General features: G+C 42.7%; 1 protein-coding gene across 1 annotated transcript in view; it reads right to left on the minus strand.

Moving 5' to 3' along the window:
* Window positions 1-21,237, minus strand: part of ZNF827 (zinc finger protein 827) — a 184,060-nt gene that overhangs the window by 11,744 nt on the left and 151,079 nt on the right. Inside the window, exons 9-11 of the mRNA XM_007471998.1 lie at window positions 6,234-6,371; window positions 2,592-2,763; window positions 1,550-1,716 (exon numbers count right to left, since the gene is read on the minus strand). Coding sequence (XP_007472060.1) covers window positions 1,550-1,716; window positions 2,592-2,763; window positions 6,234-6,371 — 477 coding nt within the window. The remainder of the gene's footprint in view (window positions 1-1,549; window positions 1,717-2,591; window positions 2,764-6,233; window positions 6,372-21,237) is intronic.

Consider the following 21,237-nt stretch of genomic DNA (forward strand, 5'->3'; position numbering starts at 1 on the left):
ATGTCCTTCCCAGCTAGAGCAGGGGTCCCACCATCTCAGAGGGAACAAGATCTTCACCGTGTTCCCTGTGGCAATTAGGAGGTCAGTGACTTTGCGTCGGTTGCTTGTGAATGTGAAGTTTCCCGTGATGACAATAAAGTGGTCCTAAGTCCAACATCTTTCCAGCCATATGGTTTCTATAGTTTCCTTGAGGTGGGGTGGAGAGAGTTAGAAGAAAGGAAGTGTAACAGACAAGAGGAAAAAAAAATATCTGAAAGCCAGTGGAAATAGAAGAGAGGCTGGCCTTTCCCTCCACTGGCCACTCCAGAAATGCTGAATTTCATTTGTCTCCATGTGGGTTTCCCAGCTCACCTGCTGCCCACAGTGCTAACATGGTTATGGTGAGACAAGTGACTGTAAAAACGGCACCTCCTCACTCAGCATAACGGTTCTCTGCAGACCTCCGAGTCATAGCTGCTCCACTTACTGACAAAAGCAAGCGTTTATTGCTGCTGGCACCATGGAGCCAAAGCGGCCAGTAAAGCACAGCGAGATACTTATTGGACGTGCACATTGTCAGCACAACTGTCAGGGAAATTCCCCTTCCCGAATCCTTCAAGGGCCGAGGATGCAAGGGGCTGATCCACCGCCCAGGGCTGGCAGTCAGCAACGTGAAAGCAAAACGCAGGGGGAGCTCCTCTTCACTGTCACTTAATGACGCCACGCTGGTGTCATTTGTAACCATTACTTGGGAGAGGACGATTGCGTGGTAAAGTCCAAATGTTAACATCATGAAATGGATGAAGTTAACCAGTATGGCCGGAGCTTTATAGGAAAGGAAAAGTGCTGGCAAAGTCCTGGCTGCAGGCTAGAGAGCCACTGAGTTGTTTCAGGAGAATCTGGCTTTCTTTGCCCCTGAACAGAGCCGCCATACATCATTCTGGAGGGGGTCAGGGCTGCAGTTTCAGGGAAGAGAGGCAGAGCCTGAAGAACTAGGTGCACAGGGCTCTGGCCCCGCAAAACAGAAAGGGGCAGCCCTCCGCCCAGGGTTGCCTGGGGCTGTCAGAACAGCAGGGTCACAGAGTGTGGCTCTAGCATGAAAGTGTTCTGGTCTGAGTATCTGGAGTCACTTCCTGGTTGTAGACCTTGGAGAGAATACCTGACCTTTGTTAAGCCTCAGTCTCTCACCTATATGGTATGCCCATGATGGTACTGACCCCAGACGGTTGTTCTAAGACTTAAAAGAGATCTGGGGCACAAAGGTGCAAGCCTGGCGCGTCATAAAAGCTCCATGACTGTTACCTACAATGATGATATCAGGATGAGAAACGAGCAAACAGCCCTCGCCTCTCCACCGCACCTGAGCCGGTGAACCTGTCAGATGGGCGAGGCATAAGCCGGGCCAGGCAGTGGCCTTGTGGACACAGAGGGATGTGGCTCTGCTACCCTGAGAAATTCCCTCCTTCGGGAAGGAAGTGTCAGCGTCGCATGGCGATGAGGACGCCCATGCCAGGTGGGGCGGCGGGGGATGGAGGAGAGACGGGTGAGAAGGGCAGACAGGGAGGGTCACCTGTGTGCTTGGTGCCGATGTGCACCTTTATCTCCGTCTCCTCCATGGTGACGAAGTCGCAGGCCGTACAGCAGATGGAAAACATCCACTGCTCCTTGTCCACATGGAGTGACATGTGGCTGACAAACTGGACGTTGAGCTCCGTCTCAAATCCGCACACGTGACAGCTGTACGGGACGAGAGAAGAGTGAGCCTCTAAATGGAGGCTACCCAGCTGCACGCGGTACACGCCGAAATCTGGACCTCGACACGCGTTTTCCTCCCACCAAAAGGCTTTGCGTTAGAAAATTCTTCCACGTTCTGGGACACCTCTGAAGTGGTCACTGTGCCAGACAGGCTGAGTGCCAGCATAATGTATCAATCCCATTCATGCTATAACTATGCTAAATAATCATAAAGTTAATTAAAAATTACAGATTCCAGATGCTGTGCGTTAACCTAACTGATTCCTTCGGGCAAAGAGATGCGGGGCAGCCTTGCCAAGATATCAGCAGAGCTGGTGCGCTGATAAACTCGGACAGGATTCGATAGCAAGCCTGAAAACTCGGGACTTTATAGCAAACAAACCAAATACTGATTCACGGTTGAATATGGAAGAGAAACATACCATTCCAGGTACTAAAGGATAGCACAGCCAGGGGAAAGTATGCAATACTTCCAGGGCTATTCCCTCAGGGTTCTCAGATTCATTTCTCCTTAGGATAATTCTCAGGAAGCAGCGAGGTGCTCAGTGACAAAGGTGGGAGCTTCCCAGCTGCCCAGACCTCACAGCTCATCACCCCTGAGCCCTGCCACTCTCTGGACTCTGCTCCACAAAGCCACCTCGAAGACCTCCACCCTTTTAATTAACTCTCCCAGGGCCACCCAAGCCAGGAGGGAGTCAGTGCAACACAGGGTTCAATCCAAGCAAAGCCGATATTAAAAGGAAGCTCAGCCCTGTGACTGAGAAAAGACACTTTGTCATGTGTGCCCTAGCAGATGGGCAGGGAGTGTTCAAGAAAGTCTGGGCAGCCTGGACCAGCAGGTTCCACTGGCGGCTCACCTGTAATAATAAGGGTGCTTCTTCCCATCACTGCCTTCAGAGGTGACGGCGCTGACGATGTCCTCGGTGTCCGTACTCACCAGCTTCACCGAGTGGACGGTCAGGTGCTGGTTCAGGTTTGCGCGGCACTTAGCAGCATACGGGCACAAGTGGCATTTGTATTTTCTTTCCTCTGGGGGAGAAGGGACAGGAAAAAACCCAAACCACTCTCAGAAATGAAATCCCAACACCTTGCCAAAGACCACTTAAGGGTATCAAGGAAAGGAGGGTTCAAATCTCATTTCCAATGGGGACAAAGGGAACACTTTGGAATTTTAAATATCTAAAAAGTCTTCACATGGCAGGTCGCTTCTGCTTTCAGACTTTCAAAGCTGAAAGAAAGTTCCGGGGCAACTGGGCCATCTGCTTTTTCCTGGGTACCTATAGGCCCCTCTTCCTGATAACGTGAGCTCCATGCAGGCTACAAGAATAATTTATGTGTGTGTGTGTGTGTGTCCAAGCCCCGACATGTGTCAGTCCAGGGTGGGTGCTGAGCTGAGGAAGGGGATATGATCAGCCTTCCCAGGACTGGTGTGTAAGAGAAGCCCCTCATTTTTCCTAAGCTCCAGGCCTGAGTTAGCCAAGAAATAAACACTAATGACATTAAAGGGACTCCAGATGAAATAACTTAATTGGAAATTTTCATGCTACATAGATAAAATAAAAAACTTTAGTTGATTTCTTAATAGAAACCCTTTCATAAAACTGACGATGTTTCAGGGCTGTTTCCAGAGTGGCATTCTGAATTCATTTGATTAATTAAGGAAATTAAAGGAGCAGTCTTTGCTTTTAGGTACAGATCAAGGTAACAGATGGTAGCAGAGGAAGGAAAGAACAGCTTCCTTTTCTATCCTTACTTCTGAATTTGTAATAGTGGGCTCACCTTGAAGAAAACACCTGTCTTATCTACACGGGAAAGAGTGTGGAAAAAAATTTGTCTGCAACAAAATGTAAGGCATCATTATTATTATAGGTGGTCCCCAGCATCCGAGGTGCTGGTGGCCTGGGCTTCGCGGGGTTGGGGAGGAGTGCAGATAGAAGAGAGTCTTTTCTTTAGAATTTGTGCATTTGTATTAATAAGTGAGGTTGGTAAGTTTTGGTATTAAGGTTATGATTTCTTTATAAAGTGAATTGTTGAGCTTTCTTTTTCTATCATTTGGAAAAGTTTAAGAATATCAGAATTTCCTAGTCTCAACAAGTTAAAAAGAACCCAGCTGGGGGCTTCCCTGGTGGCGCAGTGGTTGAGAATCTGCCTGCTGATGCAGGGGACATGGGTTTGAGCCCTGGTCTGGGAAGATCCCACATGCTGCGGAGCAACTAGGCCTGTGAGCCACAACTACTGAGCCTGCGCGTCTGCAGCCTGTGCTCCACAACAAGAGAGGCCGCGATAGTGAGAGGCCCGCGCACTGTGATGAAGAGTGGTCCCCGCTTGCCGCAACTGGAGAAAGCCCTCCCACAGAGATGAAGACCCAACACAGCCAAAAATAAATAAATTAAAAAAAAAACCAATGAGCTGACATTAAAAAAAAAAAAAAAAAAAAAGAACACAGCTGGGAAAGTTTCTGGACCTGATGCTTTTATTAATAGTATCTCCATCATCTTTCCAAATTCCCCTTTGGTAACTGATTTACTTAAGTACCACCACCTCCCCCGACCCAGGTTGGGTTAATTTTGGAAATTTTGCTTAAATTATCTATGTCTTCTAAAGTTTTCAGTTTTTTTTTTTTTTTTTTTTCCTTTTTTTTTTGCCATAGAGTTGCCCTTATTCTCCAATAATTCTTTAACAGCATCTGTATTAAGAATAAGGCTTCCCAACCTAAATGTCCATCAGCAGGTGAATGGATAAAGAAGATGTCATACATATATACAATGGAATACTACTCAGCCATAAAAAAGAATGAAATCTTGCCATTTTGCAGCCACATGGGTAGACTTGGAGGGCATTATGCTTAGTGAAATAAGTCAGACAAAGAAAGACAAATACTGTATGATATCACTTATATGTGGACTCTAAAAAATACAACAAACTACTGAATATATCAGAAAAGAAGCAGGCTCACAGATATAGAGAGCAAACTAGTGGTTACCAGTGTAGGCGGGGAGGGGCAATATGGGGAGGGGGAGGGGGAGGGGGAGGGGGAGGTGCAAGCTGCTGGGTGTAAGATGGGCTCAGGGATGTATTGTACAGCAGAGGGAATACAGCCAATATTTGGTAATAACTGTAAATGGAAAGTAATCTTTAAACATTGTATAAACAAAGAATTAGGCTTCCTTTTCATTGCTAATTTTGAATATTTCAGCCTCCTTTTCCTTTTTTTTTTTTTTTTTGCTGTACGTGGGCCTCTCACTGTTGTGGCTTCTCCCGTTGCGGAGCACAGGCTACCAGACCAGAGCTGTAGCTATTCATTCCAGGTTAAGGATGAATCTTCCCCTTTCATTCCTCCTAGATGTCTGGAATTTGTGATCCTTTCCTTTGATACAATTAGGTAGGACATTTTATGGATCCTTGGTTATTTTAAATTTCATTTAAGTATGCTCAGAGAATGTGGCTTATAGAACCTCTACTTTTTATTTATTTATTTATTATTATTATTTTTTTTGCGATACGCGGGCCTCTCACGTTGCAGAGCACAGACTCCGGATGTGCAGGCTCAGCGGCCATGGCTCACGGGCCCAGCCGCTCCGCGGCATGTGGGATCTTCCCGGACCGGGGCGCGAACCCGTGTCCCCTGCATCGGCAGGCGGACTCTCAACCACTGCGCCACCAGGGAAGCCCCTCTACTTTTTTTAACATGTGAAAGTTTTCTTTGTGGTTAAGTATATGACTAAATTTTGTCTTTAGTGGTTTAACAGTTAAGATTAAAAATATTAAAAATATATATATATAAAAAGAGAAATTAATCTTGCCATACTAATACTGTCTTTTTAAAATTTTGTGTGAGATACAAAACTTTTATTTTCTTTACCACTTTGTTTTGTGTTTCCTGTAAATAAGACACATTTGAATTTTTAACAAGGCTGATCTACAGTGTAAAACTTGAAATAGTTCATTTTTTATTTTCCATCTTGCTTTTTGTTTGCGATTGACTTTACCTCACTTCTTATTGTCCTTGCTTATTATTGCTGCATTGATTGAGTTACTGTTTATTCGGGTTTCCGCTTGCCAACACTCAGAATCAACCATATTTCTCCATTATTATATGTAAATAAAGACAGACTGTTTCTCCACCAAGGTGCTCTTCATCCCTCTGCTTCCACCTACCGCAGTGAGATGAATCCAATAAGATGGGGTGCAGCCCCATGCCCTGCACCCTCAAGGTGACAGCAATAAACTCCTTAGAGTTCAGAAATTTTACCTGAACACACCTAAAAATGTGTATCTTTTCTCATCAATCATCCTTGAACTCAATGGATCCTTTCAATACAAATAAAAAACGCTTTCCAGAGCCTTATTTGAACATGCCAGGTAAAATGGCTTGAAAAGGTCCGGATAAAAACATTTCTACCACTTCCTGGTTTAATTCTCTTAGAGACACAGCTTCCTGATCATGGAGAAGCTGGTGGTCCAGGGAGGGAAGGCCCGGCAGGGAGATTCTGACTCACCTGTGTGCAGAGACAGATGTCGGGACAATGTCTGCTGTCGGCCAAATACTTTCCCACACACGTCACAGGGAAAAAGCTGGTCGTTGAATTTCCAAGAGGGCAACCCATTTCCTGCCTCGAGGACTATCTTTTCTGTTTCTGGGCCAAAAGAACAAAGCAGCGTGAGGAATAAACAAGGCAACGTGAACACATTTCAGTTTAGTCAACATTCAGGGCTTAAGCAAAGACTTCCTTCTGAAGAATGTGGCTGGTAAACTGCAAATATTGATAAGTCCAAGTAACCTCTGGTCTTCACACTCAGCTCCTGTCTCTAAGAAGGCCATTCTTGAAAGTTGTGGTGGCACATGGATTTCAATTTTAGTCAAGTCTCCCGTGGTTTCTCTCCTTCCTCACTAAAGGTTAGTGGACCTAACCCTCCAGCAGGTTGACAGCTTGGTTTAGCACTGTGCTCAGTATACAGTTGGCACTCCATAAATAGGTGCTGAATGAGTGAATGGTTGAGTTGCATGTTAAAATTCCAGAAATGCAGACTCTCGCCACCAGACAGTAAATCAAGAGGGCCGAAGCTCAGATTCTGATGTAAAAATAGATGGTTCCATCTCTTGAAAGGAAATACACTTTCACTGCCCTTTATGAAAACAGGCTTTGCCCCATTTTCTGGGTTGTGCAGAATCCTTAATGAGGAACTTAATGTTACACAGACACAGGGATGACAACTGCATACTGCTGGCTATGGTCTGAATGTGTGTATCCCCCTGAATTCATATATCGAGACCCTAGTGCTCAAGGCTGTGGTTTTTAGAGGTCTGGTTTCTGCGAGGTGATTAGGTCATGAGGGTGGATCCTCATGAGTGGAATTAGTGCCCTTAAAAAAGAGGCCTCATGGGGCTCCCTAGCCCCTTTGCCCCGTGAGGACACAGCAAGGTGTAGGCAATTTGTGTCCTGGAAGAGGGCCCTCACCCGACCACGCTGGCACCCTGATCTAGGGCTTTCAGCCTCTAGAACTGTGGGCAATACATTTTTGTTGTTTATAAGCTACCCAGTCTGTGGTATTTTGTTACAGCAGCCTGAATGAACTCAGACACTACTCCACATAAAACTCCCTAATGCAAGAGTACACAACCAGAATTTCCCCCGAAGTCTCATCATATTAGGGAAAATGACGAGAACCACAAGGTCTTCTGTACCTAATTCACAGCCATGAATGACCTAAGTGGGCGTTAATACCTTCTCCTGTCATCTTAAAAAGTTTTTATTTTCTTGTCACCATTCATTGAGTTACCTTTAATTTTCTCACCCTTATTTCTTCTCACTGAACTGTAATGGATTCTACAAACATTCCTTCTACAGTAAGATAAGGAGAGAGATGACAGACTACCAAAAAGAGGGAAGGGGACACTTCCACGAGGACACTTGTCTGGGCCACTAATAGGGCTTTTGGCCTCAACTCTGAAGAGCAAGACAAATAATTTACTGAGTCAATATCTTGTCCTTTACCTCAGTAAATTCTTGTGAATGTTCCTACAGCACGGTAGCGCTTTATAGAACCGGATACCACATGGAAAGAACTTTTCATAAAAACCAAGCAGATGAAAACATTCAGACCACTGGGCAGAGACAGCATCAGAACAAAGAACTTGATTTCACACAATTTGGTTAAAACTCTTCCCATATACAAATACAGGCTTCCACCTGGATCTGGGTGAGTCAACTGGATCAATTTTAATTTGAATTCAGACTTGCCAGATAGTGTGATCTCAGGAAAGAAGTAAATACAAATGTATGTTTGGAATGGGGTGGGGGATTGATGGTGAAATTGCAACAATGTTTGCTGTGAGGCACCTGCCAGCAATCCTAACACTGATAAGGCACATTTATTGATTTACCTGTGTTTGTTAAATGTAGCTTTTTGGGCCTCAGAGAGAAGAGCTAGTCTTCTTATTAGAGTAGGAATGTGTGACTACAAACCTCTTCAGGGGAAGGGGCGGAATTCTGGGGGAAGGAAGGTGAAAAGGGAGGTACGGCGCTCTGAGATGTGTGGACAGGAACCACTCTCAGACGACCGCCCTTGAGTCCAAGCCATGGGCATTTCCACCGCGTGGAGCAAGAGGGTATTTTAGCAGCTCCTTTGAAGTGTGTTAATCAAAACAGTGCTTCAAAGGAGGATGATAGTAATAATTACAAGGAGAGATCAAGAGGTTACAGGGTCTTCCAATACATTCACAACAAGAATGAACTAATTGGGTCACAGACTGAACAAGCAGATGCAATTAAAAAGAAAGACATCTCTTAATAATATTAGTCACACGCTTGAGACGTTGAAGCATCATGAAAAGTCCAATTCCCTCCACTGGCCTAGAAAATGGTTCGAACCATGAAGGCTGTGCTGCGGGCAGGCAGAAGGCCCACCTGCAGCCGCGGAGGCAGGAGAGGCACCACGGGGGCGGCCAGGCTTGGTCAGCCACACCCCTGGGGCCTGGACCCAAGCCTCACCCCGCTTGCTGTCTGCATGTGCTACGGCCGCCCGTTGTCATTTCACATGCAGGAGCAAGGCAACCTGGCCATAGGAGCCTCATCCCAGAACACAACCTTGAAATCACAGCGGGGTGAGGCTGGAGGTGGAGGTGCAGGGGCGAGAGGGGAATTACCACTTTGCCTAAACAAGTACTAAAGTAAAAGCCCTGCTCTTCTTTTCCCGGAGCTCAGCAGATGCTACGTTCTCCCACATTTCCTGGAGATGGTGTCAGCCACATGCCATGGGAGAAAAACACAGAATTTTTTGATTCTTCCTGTCTCTGTGTATGTACCACCAAAAGCTGTCCATCTGGTTCCAGAGTGATATCTGAATGTGATGGACACCCAGCAAGGCCAGGCTTTAGAACGACCACAGCCTGCCTTGTGGAAGCTGGACTGGCCCCATCACCGTGGAGGGCTGCCAGCTGGGACACCGGCTCTCCAGGAAGCATTCTGGAAGACAGCAGCACACTCTGTCTGCAGCTCTTGAGGATCGAAAGTTGCCAAAAATATTGAAAACTGTTTAAATTGTGAACCTATTGATGTTTATAAAAACAGATGCGTAGGCCTGTACTAATCGCTACACGTTAGCAATACAGACTAACCCTACATTAAGCAAATCACTGCACGGACAGTGGCGAGTGTCCCCAGGGTGTGCATCTTAAAGCTCAATTCATAGTCACAGGTACTGTTCTCCATCTCCTTCTCGGAAGAACCGAATGAATTGGCCTGGTTACCTCTGTGGTCACATGCTACAGGTTTAACAAAAAGATATCACGATTTGATTTCTGTGTGTGTGGACACTGTGAAAGCTAAAATTGCCATATTTTAATGTAAAGTTTTCCTGTTCTTTGATTTTTGATAAACTTTGGAAACCAAAAACAACAGCAACAACAACAAAAAACCACAAAGACCTCAAAGATCTTTCTGGAATCCCACTGCCTTAACTGAGTCATCATCACTCACCAGGACTGTTGCAAAAACCTCCTAAAGAGCCTCATGGGTACCATTCCAACAGCCCCTCTCTCAGTTCCAACAGCCCCTCCTCATGGGTTCCAGAATGATCTTTCTGAGGCCCAGATCAGGTTATGTCTCGCCCTGTGTTCTAATGGCTTCCCCAGGCCAAACTCCTGTGCATGGAGCCTGAGGTCCTTCATACTCTGGCTCCAACCATCTCCCCACTTCAGCTCCCCACTTCACCTCCCACCATCCAAGGGCTCCGCGGAGTGAGCGACTCGCCTTTTCGGGAACAAGCTAGTGCCTTTGGAGACGTCACTGCTTTTGAACCAACTATGCCACCACCCCCCCCCCACGCCAGCAGCTACTCCCCACCTTGGCACCTCTTTCTGCACACAGACTCCAGCTCATTTTCAAGCGCTATCTCAGACTGCATCTCCTTGGTAAAGCCTTCCCCAGTTCCCCAGGTAATGAGTCATTTCCCCTTCTCTGTCCCAAAGCACTTTTATGAATACTCTATTGCACCACTTTACCTGTTATATTATTTATTTACATATCTTCTATATTATATGCAATTTTTTTTTTTTTTTTTTTTTTTTTTGTAAACATAGGATTTTGATGGTCCCTCCTTGTGGATGTTGAAGTCACTGAAAATGACAAGATGACCTGGCTGAAGAAGATTTAAGCGAGGCCTCAACCACTGCACCACCAGGGAAGCCCCAGGTGCAAGCACTTTTATCCCTTACAGTACAGTCGGGAATATGGGAACAGGGCATTTGGAAAGTCACCTCATCTTAGTGGTCCCAATGCAAGGCTCTTAGCTCCTCCCCTTTTTGGTGAACTGAGGCCCCTCATTCATAGTGGTGAGGCCCAATAGCCAAGAGACAGGATGCCAAACTCCTCCTCTTGTGACCTAGTCATCCAAGGGGAAAGGTCTCATTTCATGCACAGATCCTGGGAAGATGAAACCCATCCATCAAGTATTTCTCCAAAAACTTCCATGAAAGAAACCCATCTGGTACATTTGCAGAGGGAGCTCCATCAAACTCTACGTGACAGAACATTGCATCCAGTAGAGGACTCAGCTTTTTTTTGAATCCAACTCCTTCATTTCCATAAGGATGAAACCGAGGTATAAAATTCCAGGACCTCTTCCACCTCAGTGCACCCCACAACCTGTACAGGGTTGAATAATAGAATCAAGGTTTCCAGAGTCACTAAGGCTCCCTCCTGCCCCAAACCTTAGTTCAGGGAGGAACCGGAAGGATCGTCTTGTTCAATGTTCTCTTCCTACGTATAAGGGAAGTGAGACCCAGAGGACTGAATTGATTGCCCAGGTAACCTGGCTAGTGATGCTGGGAGAGGAGAGAGCAGACCATGGGTCTCACTGAAGCTCCTCCAAGCCATATGGGATCACTGCCAAAGGTGCCCACAAACAAGGAAGGGACTTTTCTTTCTCCTCTTGTGTTTTGGCCCTGAGTTTAATTTCTTGGTTACAAGTGGACACGTGTAGATTTAGCAAAAATTCACAGACACCAGGATTTCTTTCCGTCTCTCTTCTTGAAGGTGTTAGCCTAGAGTATTTCCAGCAACAGAGAAATTAGAAACTGTAATATGTCACGAAGTAGAATAAAGAAGGAACAAGAGGAAGATCAAACGGGAAAATCCTAAAAGCCAAATAACTAGTTTACCCTCTGAGGTAAACTAGTTATTACTATAGAAAGTTCCCTTGGGCCTTTCATTGACATTTGGGGAACATTTTTGTCAAACAAACAAACAAACAAAACGAGGGGCAAAGGAAAGGACTTCAATTTGCTTCTTCCGGTTTTAACATCTTTTAGCTCCCTGACTGGTGTATCATCTGGCTTTGTCGCTGTGTTTTGCTGTGTGAGAAGATCCCGGTATCTCCTGCCAAAATAATCCTCTCAAAGAATCATCTCTCAACCTGACTTTGGCAAGAGAAATGTGGAAAGAGAAGGCTTTATTTGGTTAAAGCCATAAGCAAAAGATTGGCCAAAATGTGACCTCAACACATAAATAACTGTCCAGATTGACTAAATCTGCATCAGCTGCTCAATGAGGAAGAGGCTCTGGGGCCACATGGGTTTTCCATTATGACAGATGGTATTTTGAGTCTTTCTTTCTTTCATCATCAAGCCTGGAGAGTTTCGAGGCATATCGCAAATGAACTTCTGAAATCCTCGGCATTTAGAGTCAGTACTCTTCTATCGGGTTAAAACCTATCCAATCATTTCCAGGCAGGGCATGTGATTTTTTTGGTTAGTCCTTTCCCTGCTGGCTCTGTCCTTCGGTTTCTGGGGCTTAAGACAAGCTGCCGCCCTCTGAGGGCTGCTTGTGAGTTAAGGAGTCAGCTGTGGTTTAGGACACTTTGGGGGTTAATATTTTTGCTCTAGTGTTTGCGGTTCTATATCCTTTACAAATTCCTTTTCTTTTTAAGGGTCACTTCAACTTAGGGTAATATGGCAGGTCCTAACACAACTCTTAGGTTCCCTATGACCACCTCTCTGCAGGTCTTAGTGCAACCAAATTCCCCTTTAAAGACCATTCCAAACACTCTGCCAAAATATAGGATTTTCTGCTGGTTAAGATGTCAGATCAAGGAACAGCTAAGATAGCAGAATTTAGTAAGAGTCAATCTGTGCTCAATTAAAAATAGTGGGTAGAGATTTCTAGGCATAAAAGAGTTCACAGCCTTGATCTTTTTGGCCTCATTTCAAACTTTAATGCTTAACAAACTTAAGCATTAAAGTCCATGCATAGGTCCAAGAAGTATTTCTCCAAAAATTTTCATGAAATAAATCCATCTGGTAGAATCTGGGAGGGAACTCTATTAAACTCTACTTGACAGAACATTGGATCCAGGAGAGGACTCATCTTTCTTTAACCCTAACTGCTTCCCTTCCATGAAGATGAAACCAAGGCATAAAATTCGAGGACCTCTCTCACTGCAATGCACCCCACAACTTAAAACTTACACAGGGTTGAGTAACAGAATCAAGGTCTCCAGAGTAACTACAACTCCATCCTGCCCCAAATCTCACTTCAGGGAGGAACCTTAACAATTATCTTGTTCAATGTTCTCTTCTTATTCAATACATATAAGGAAACCAAGGTCCAGAGAATGGAAGTAACTGCCCCACAGTCTCACTCAAGCTCCTCTCAACCATAAGACTTATGCCAACGTCTACAACCAACATGGGTTTGTGGAATTGGTTATTAGTAAACATCCTGGGATCAACTTAGAAAAGTCTTATGGCATTTTTTGCATAATTCTGGGCAAGAGTTAGCCTCAAAGAATCCTTACTAATGGACTTTTAATTTGGTAAAGAACCATAAGTGTTTTCTACACCTGCTTTTTTTCATTTAAAATCAATAGAAGAAAACAGAACCTGGATTCCTCTGGTAATGGAAAATGGCTAGGACTTGGTACCCCTAATTCCAGTGAGGCTGATCACATGAGCATCTTAGGGAACTTCTCTAAGCATCCAAACAGAGAGTCACTGGCAGAATTTAGCCAATAGATGTCTGTCATCTCTGTATAACTTCAACTTAACAAGAAATCCATTGGGAATTTGGATGTTGCTTCTATATTTTCCCTCTACCTGTGTTTCCAAGATCAGTGGACCTTCAATAAATGCTTACTGAATAAATGAGACAGTCACGTCACCAAGATCACGATTGGTGAACTAAATGGCAACCAAACTTTACATTGCCAACAGGGAAGCAAACTGACAATATTGATTCAGGAGTGACATCTACAGGGCTTTGGTTATTATCTTGCCACTTACATACACCAGTAACCACTTCTCTTCTTAATGATGATGGTAAGATTTAAAGTCTTAGCAAATGCCCTCAGAATGTCCCAATGTTGAGAACATTTATAAATCTTTGTTAGAAAACCATTAGGCCTGGGAGCTGTGTCATTCTTATGTCTTTGTGGCAGACACTGCTGACTACTTACTCAATATCCAACAGAGCGACAACTTTTTTCTTTAGGGTAGCACTGTGCCTTGTTAAAAATCACGCACTTCCCTTCCCAACTTCCACTGCTGCTAGGGCCTTGCCCTGAAACATAGTTCTGGCCAATGAGATTCACCCCATTTGGGCAGCATATCTCCATTATGCAAAACAATATCAGAGTTTCTTAAAAATATATTAAAGATTTAAGTTTAATTAGGTCCCATTTGTTTATTTTTGTTTTAATTTTCATTATTCTAGGAGGTGGGTCAAAAAAGATGTTGCTGTGATTTATGTCAAAGAGTGCTCAGCCTATGTTTTCCTCTAAGAGTTTTAGAGTGTCTGGTCTTACATTTAGATCTTTAATCCATTTTGAATTTATTTTTGTGTATGGTGTTAGGGAGTGTTCTAATTTCATTCTTTTACATGTAGCTGTCCAGTTTTCCCCGGCGTCACTTATTGAAGAGGCTGTCTTTGCTCCACTGTATATTCTGGCCTCCTTTGTCATACATTAGGTGACCATAGGTGTGTGGGTTTATCTCTGGGCTTTCTATCCTGTTCCACTGATCTATATTTCTGTTTTTGTGCCAGTACCATACTTTCTGGATTACTGTAGCTTTGTAGTATAGTCTGAAGTCAGGGAGGCCTGATTCCTCCAGCTCCTTTTTTTTTTTCCTCAAGATTGCTTTTGCTATTTGACGTCTTTTGTGTTTCCATACAAACTGTAACATTTTTTGTTCTAGTTCTGTGTGAAAAATGCCACTGGTAATTTGATACAGATTGCACTGAATCTGTAGATTGCTTTGGGTAGTATAGTCATTTTCACAATATTGATTCTTCCAATCCAAGTACATAGTATATCTCTCCACCTGTTTGTGTCATCTTTGATTTCTTTCATCAGTATCTTATAGTCTTCTGCATACAGGTCTTTTGCCTCCTTAGGTAGGTTTATTCCTAGGTATTTTATACTTTTTGCTGCAATGGTAAATGGGATTGTTTCCTTAATTTCTCTTTCTGATCTTGCACTGTTAGTGTATAGGAATGCAAGAGATTTCTGTGTATTAATACTGTATCCTGCAACTTTACCAAATTCATCAATTAGCTCTAGTAGTTTTCTGGTGGCATCTTTAGGATTTTCTATGTATAGCATCATGTCATCTGAAAACAGTGACAGTTTTACTTCTTCTTTGCCAATTTGGATTCCATTTAGACAACCCTCAGAATGGGAGAAAATATTTGCAAACGAAGCAACTGACAAAGGATTAATCTCCAAAAGATACAAGCAGCTCATACAGCTCAATATCAGAAAAACAAACAAAGCAATCAAAAAATGGGCAGAAGACCTAAATAGACATTTCTCCAAAGAAGACATACAGATGGCCAACAAATACATGAAAGAATGCTCAACATCACTAATCATTAGAGAAATGCAAATCAAAACTACAGTGAGGTACCGCCTCACACCAGTCAGAATGGCCATCATCAAAAGTTCTACAAACAATAAATGCTGGAGAGGGTGTGGAGAAAAGGGAACCCTCTTGCACTGTTGGTGGGAATGTAAATTGATACAGCCACTATGGAAAACAGTATGGAGGTTCCTTAAAAAACTACAAATAGAACTATCATATGACCCAGCAATCCCACTACTGGTCATATACCCTGAGAAAACCATAATTCAAAAAAACACATGCACCCCAATGTTCACTGCAGCACTATTTACAATAGCCAGGACATGGAAGCAACCTAAATGTCCATCAACAGAGGAATGGATAAAGAAGATGTGGTATACATATACAATGGAATATTACTCAGCCATAAAAAGGAATGAAATTGGGTCATTTGTAGAGTCATGGATGGACCTAGGGAGTGTCATACAGACTGAACTAAGTCAGAAAGAGAAAAGCAAGTATCGTATAATAACGCATATATGTGGAATCTAGAAAAATGGTATAGATGATTTTATTTGCAAAGCAGAAATAGAGACCAAGACATAGAGAACAAATGTATGGATACCAAGGGGGAAAGGGCTGGGGAGGGAGGAATTGGGAGACTGGGATTGACACATATACATTATTGATACTATATATAAAATAGTCAACTGATGGGAACATACTGTACAGCAAAGCACTGTGGTGACCTAAATGGGAGGGACGTTCAGAAGGGAGGGGATATCTGTATGTGTATGGCTGATTCATTCTGTTGTGCAGTGGAGGCTAACACAACATTGTAAAGCAGCCATACTCCAATAAAATTTAATTTTAAAAAGTATATTAAGGAGATAATGCATAATTAAAACCATAGGCTACAGGTACGGAGGATTTACCATTGTGCCAGGCACTCTATTATGCATGTACACATATTATATTGAAACGTATAATGGCACTATGGTTAGATACTACTGTTACCATTCCCATTTTACAAAGAAAGACGTTATCAGGCTCAGGGAGGCTGAACAATGAATTCAAGGTCATGCAACTGGTAAGTGACAGTCTATCCCAAACCCAAGTCTGACTCCAAAGCCCAAACCCATAACCATTCGTTACGTGATACTACTGTACAAGTTCAAAGAAGAAAATCCAAGGGTTCTGATTTATCTCACCAAAGACAAATTTATCTGCTACAATCTCGATTTGTTCCAATTTAAATTTTCCTATATTCACCAGCCATGAAGAAGAAGCATCCGTGATTGCATAAATTTAAAGAGGGCTTTACTGGGGCGACCCAAATGCCTACCCCAGGACCTAGATGGAGAGAGAATGGTGGAATTCGGAGCCCGCCAACTCCCTTCTCTTGCCTGATTCCTCTCGGGTCTCCTCCTAGGTCTTTACTGCTGATGGGTTGCTGGATATCAAAAATCTGAGCACCAGTTATGTAAATTTTTATTAAATCCTTTCAGGTCAGCTTTCATTGGTCCTAGAATAAGCCCCTCTAATGACTGTTCTTTCAACTTTTCCCAGCGAAATAAAAGAACAGGCATTCAAGTGTGGAGCTACCCCATGACTGTATTAGGTGATGGTGAATCTTTAAATCAAAAAAATTTTCTTCTACAAATTATTATAAAGTATGGGCACATATGAAAACACCTTGAGAGAAAACACTACCACTCCTTGGGCAAATGGGAGAATTCACTCTTTTTCCCCTTGTAAATTGCTGAACTCGGTGCTCCATATTTATTTATTGAATGAAGGAGGGGATGAATAAACTAAAAGCAAATCACCATTGTTAAAAAATTTAAACTTTATAAAATATTCTAGACTGTGAAAATTCAGACCTTCTAAACTAACTTCTAAAATACTAAAAATGTTGATGTTCATTTACTTCTAATATTATATGATGTGCTATGCACCACACCTGTAGAGTATTTTTAAAATATTTAATATGTTTCTTTTAAAATTCAAGTCACAGTCATTTCCAAATATTATTCAAGTAAGCCCCTAGGGATTCTGTAGTTCCCTTCACTGAATTGGAATCCACTGGTATTCTCAATTATTCTAGTTCTCTTTTCTTATGGACAAGCCTTGATCATATCATCCATTCCTTTAAAGATTTCTAAATTTCCTTAAAGCCCTTATCAGCTCCCAGACACTGCAGTATTCTTGAGTGACTACATCCAGTTTCAAATTTTCAGTCTTCTCTCTCTGCTTCCTAATCTATTGAATTCTGTATTAACAGAAAATACCACGCTTCCAGTTTGCCATTCTCTTGACCTTGGGTTTTTAGCACATTATAAAATGTGCAATAGTTGATGGTAGATTTAACATCTGAAGGCAACACTCATCACAAATATTTTTCTCCTGGACCCAGAAGTACTGTCTATTTGATTAAGCAGAGCTGTATGTTTTTATATGATGAAGACGTCTGCTTGTTGGTTTCTTTAATTATTTTTCCCCAGGTAGGGCACACCAACATGGGTTTGGGACATACCTTGTTAATATTTTCCTATGAAAGTGTGTCTGAATGATTGGCAACACTGATAATTTGTTAACAACAATAATAAGTAACACAGATGGCAAACATTTTATTTTTAAAATAAATAAAACAGGCCATCTCCACAATAATATTATTGTCAATTATTTGAACATCCATGTACTTTCTTTAATGGGGGAGAAACCTGTGGATTTAGATGTAGCTGAAAGAGGAATTTTACAGACAACCAGTTAAGATTTACTTAGCACTTATGTTGTTCTAGGCACCGTGGCTAAGTCCTTTACTTATATTATATCATTTAATCCTCAAAGCAACACATTAAGGTTGGTCTCACTGTTCTCCTTATTGTACCGATGAGAAAAATCAATGCTCAAGACGCTTAAGGAATCAGCCTGTTCTCACACAGCTGGTAAGAGGTGCAGCTGAGATCTGAACCCAGGATCCCCAACCCGGAAGAATATGTACACTGGCTTTCCTCATACTGCACGTAACACTCGGTGTGTCCATGGGATGCGACACCCCTTTTTTGTGAAGGATCTTTAATCTCTGTGTCAAAGTAGAAAAAGGCTGATAGCGGATTTTGGACTGGGTCCTAAGGAGGCCAAAGTTGTGTGTTTAATTTTTCTCTTTCCTAGATGGCAAGTGTCGCTGCATTTTACGGTTTCAGATGAAAGTACAACCTTATCAGCTGCCTTAAACACACATGTCCCTGTTAAAGAACAGAATGTAGCTACAGCATGGAAGGTTTAATGTAAGTTTAATCCTACTCTAAACACATATCCTATGGACAAGGAGTCTGAAGAATTGAACTTGAATATGAAAGTTAAGGCATTACTATTATCAATACAACGAAATGAAAACTCGAAACCACTTCTATTTAATCATTTAAGGTTAGGGCAAATAGAGGATTTTCAGCTTACAAACCAAAAATGCAAATATCCAGTAGCCTAAGGATATGTTAAGGAACAGAAAATACTCAGTGATACAACTCCAAAGTAACTGAGTGAGAGGAGGAGAAATCTAAAAAAAAAAAAGATGTTTTCCTTCCATTTCATTTTCAAACTGAAAAGGAAATCAAATCAATTAAATACAAAAATATCAATGCAATATTTTGGTTACAGATCAAAATAGAGGAAGATCAAATAATAAATTTGGAAGTGTGGAGGCACAACCTTAGTCCATAGTGGAAATGCAATATATTTTGACTATATGTCCTGTATTACTGAAGGTTGTATGTATGTATCTTTCTCATATATTCTGACTTGGTCATCTTTTATTTTATTCTTTAATTTAATTTTTTTTTTATTTGGTCGTGCCACACGACATGTGGGATCTTAGTTCCCCGACCAGGGCTCGAACTTGTGCCCCCTGCATTGGAAGCATGGAGTCTAAATCACTGAACCTCCGGGGGAGTCCCTGACTTGGTCATCTTTGAAAGCATCTCTTCCTAGCTTCTTGTTTTACATAGATCTTAAATATAATAGACAATCAATAAATATTGGTTGATTTGATTAAAATTTCACTAATTATAGGCAAAGGAGAGAAAAGCATTGATGCATGATATATGTAAATTAATGTAAACCACTTGCAAATAGATAAGGCTGAGAAGTCCTAGCCTGTCCCATGTTGCACCACTGCCTACCCCATAACAGAAAGTTATTACCTCAAACTATGATGATGGAGGCTCAACTTTCTTTGGAGACTTTGCCTCAGAAGAATCTTGGCCTCTCCTTCTGTGAACCAGGGAGAACTGGGAGAAGGCTTCTATTACTGCTTCTGATTTATAGAGAACCTGAGGTGTGGGCCAGCTAATTGCCTGCCTGGAGTCATACAGTAAAATCCAGATTGGGAGTGAACCAGTCTTAGCTCAGTGCTCTCCTCACCTCCTCCCCCTGCCTCCCCAGAGGCTGAAGTTCAGGTGCTTAATCACACTACCTACCAACGGCTTTGCATAACTAATCAGTCTTCAACCCGTACACTGTCCTATAGAACACGAACTACAGTGGAGAACAGACGTCACCACGATAATCTCATTTTCTGTTTCCCAGTTTTGGCATACGCACATTTGTAACCTTAACGTTGCATGAACAAAGATTCTTGCATTTAATCTTAATATGGGAACTCACAAATGCTCCTCCTATTGGAATGCCGTCATATTCTGATTTCAACAGTGTACGAGCATATGATTTGCCTCAAGGTCCTGTCGGTGTTGTCTGAGATGAAAATGTGGTCACAGTCTAATCTCACAGGACACAATGTCAGGTGAAACTCCTAGAGATCGACATTTCTCATTTAAAAAGCGTACACATACCCAAAACCTATAAAGGCCAATGGGAAAGCCCTTCACCTGTCAAGACCCAACTCACAGAACTATATCTACTGTTAGGGAAACCAGCAGTATCTCCAGGAGAACAGAGCACTGAAAAACGTCAAATCCCAAATACTGGTCTGGCGGGTAACCGTGGGTAAAAAGCGAGTGTCCAAAGGCTTTCAAATGGAATGGCACACCTCTTTCCTCTTCCAAAGTAAAGGTTTAGCCAAAATGGCAAACTCTGATACCTAGACTAAGCCTACTAACCATCCGTGCGTGTCAAATGATGTCAGAATCACTGCTTATGGGGAGTGACTGTGTCTGCTTCTCTCTCTGTGTTACTTATAGATAACATAACCATATTACTTAGGCACCAGGATAATCAGAAGTATGTCCTTTTAACCCAATCATTTTTGCCCTAATTGATGGAATGTGGAAGAGCTAAATATGATTTGACTAGGTTCATGTGTGGGGGGCAATGGGAACGATTGAAAGAAGGGAAGTGGAAGCAACTGTCATTCTTCTGAAATTCTTTGCTCTATCTGCTCAGCTAGAGTAAGGTGTCTTACACCACTGACTCCTCAACTAAGGCTTCTAATTCCCCTTCAGTGTAATTTGGAGGCAGTCAGCTAACAAAGCATATAAAAATATGTAAAAGAGAATTGGTTGTTGATTCTGGGCACCCACATATTTGGCCCACATGCTTAAATGATCATGTCTCTATGTGGAGATAAAATGGCCTGCTGAATGCGGTAATAAGCTCCAGTGTGAACCACGCTTTGGGGCCTCAGTGTCTACCCTGTCAAAAGGATCCTCTATATCCAATGTCCTCTTTATCTTGTTAAATCAAGAAGGATGTAACGTTTTGATTCCACAGGGTAGGAAAACTTGCCATTTGCAACCATGCAGGGAAGAGACTCTTAACTTCGTTTCCCTACTTCAATTATCAGCTTGAAAGGAGGTTCTTTATCCTTTCAAGTGGAGGGCTGTTCAAGAATAAATGTTCCAAAAATAAATATGGATACACGCAGATATACAGATGCGTTTTCACTTGTCTGTGCATACAGTATCTCTGGAGGGATGCCCATGGAACTGGTAACACTGGTTGAGTGGCGGAGAGGGGGGAAGGAGGGGGAGGAGAGGGAGAGGGCAGGAGCAGGGAGTAGACAAGGGTGGGGGGACACCTTATTCCATCAGTGGCAAATCGAACTTCTAACCAACTGTGAACATTTTTTTTTTTTTTTTTTTTTTTGTTTTTGCGATATGTGGGCCTCTCACTGTCGTGGCTTTCCCGTTGCCGGACGCGCAAGCTCAGCG

The sequence above is a fragment of the Lipotes vexillifer genome, unplaced genomic scaffold (assembly GCF_000442215.2).
Source record: "Lipotes vexillifer unplaced genomic scaffold, Lipotes_vexillifer_v1.1 scaffold269, whole genome shotgun sequence".
Classification (NCBI taxonomy): domain Eukaryota; kingdom Metazoa; phylum Chordata; class Mammalia; order Artiodactyla; family Lipotidae; genus Lipotes; species Lipotes vexillifer.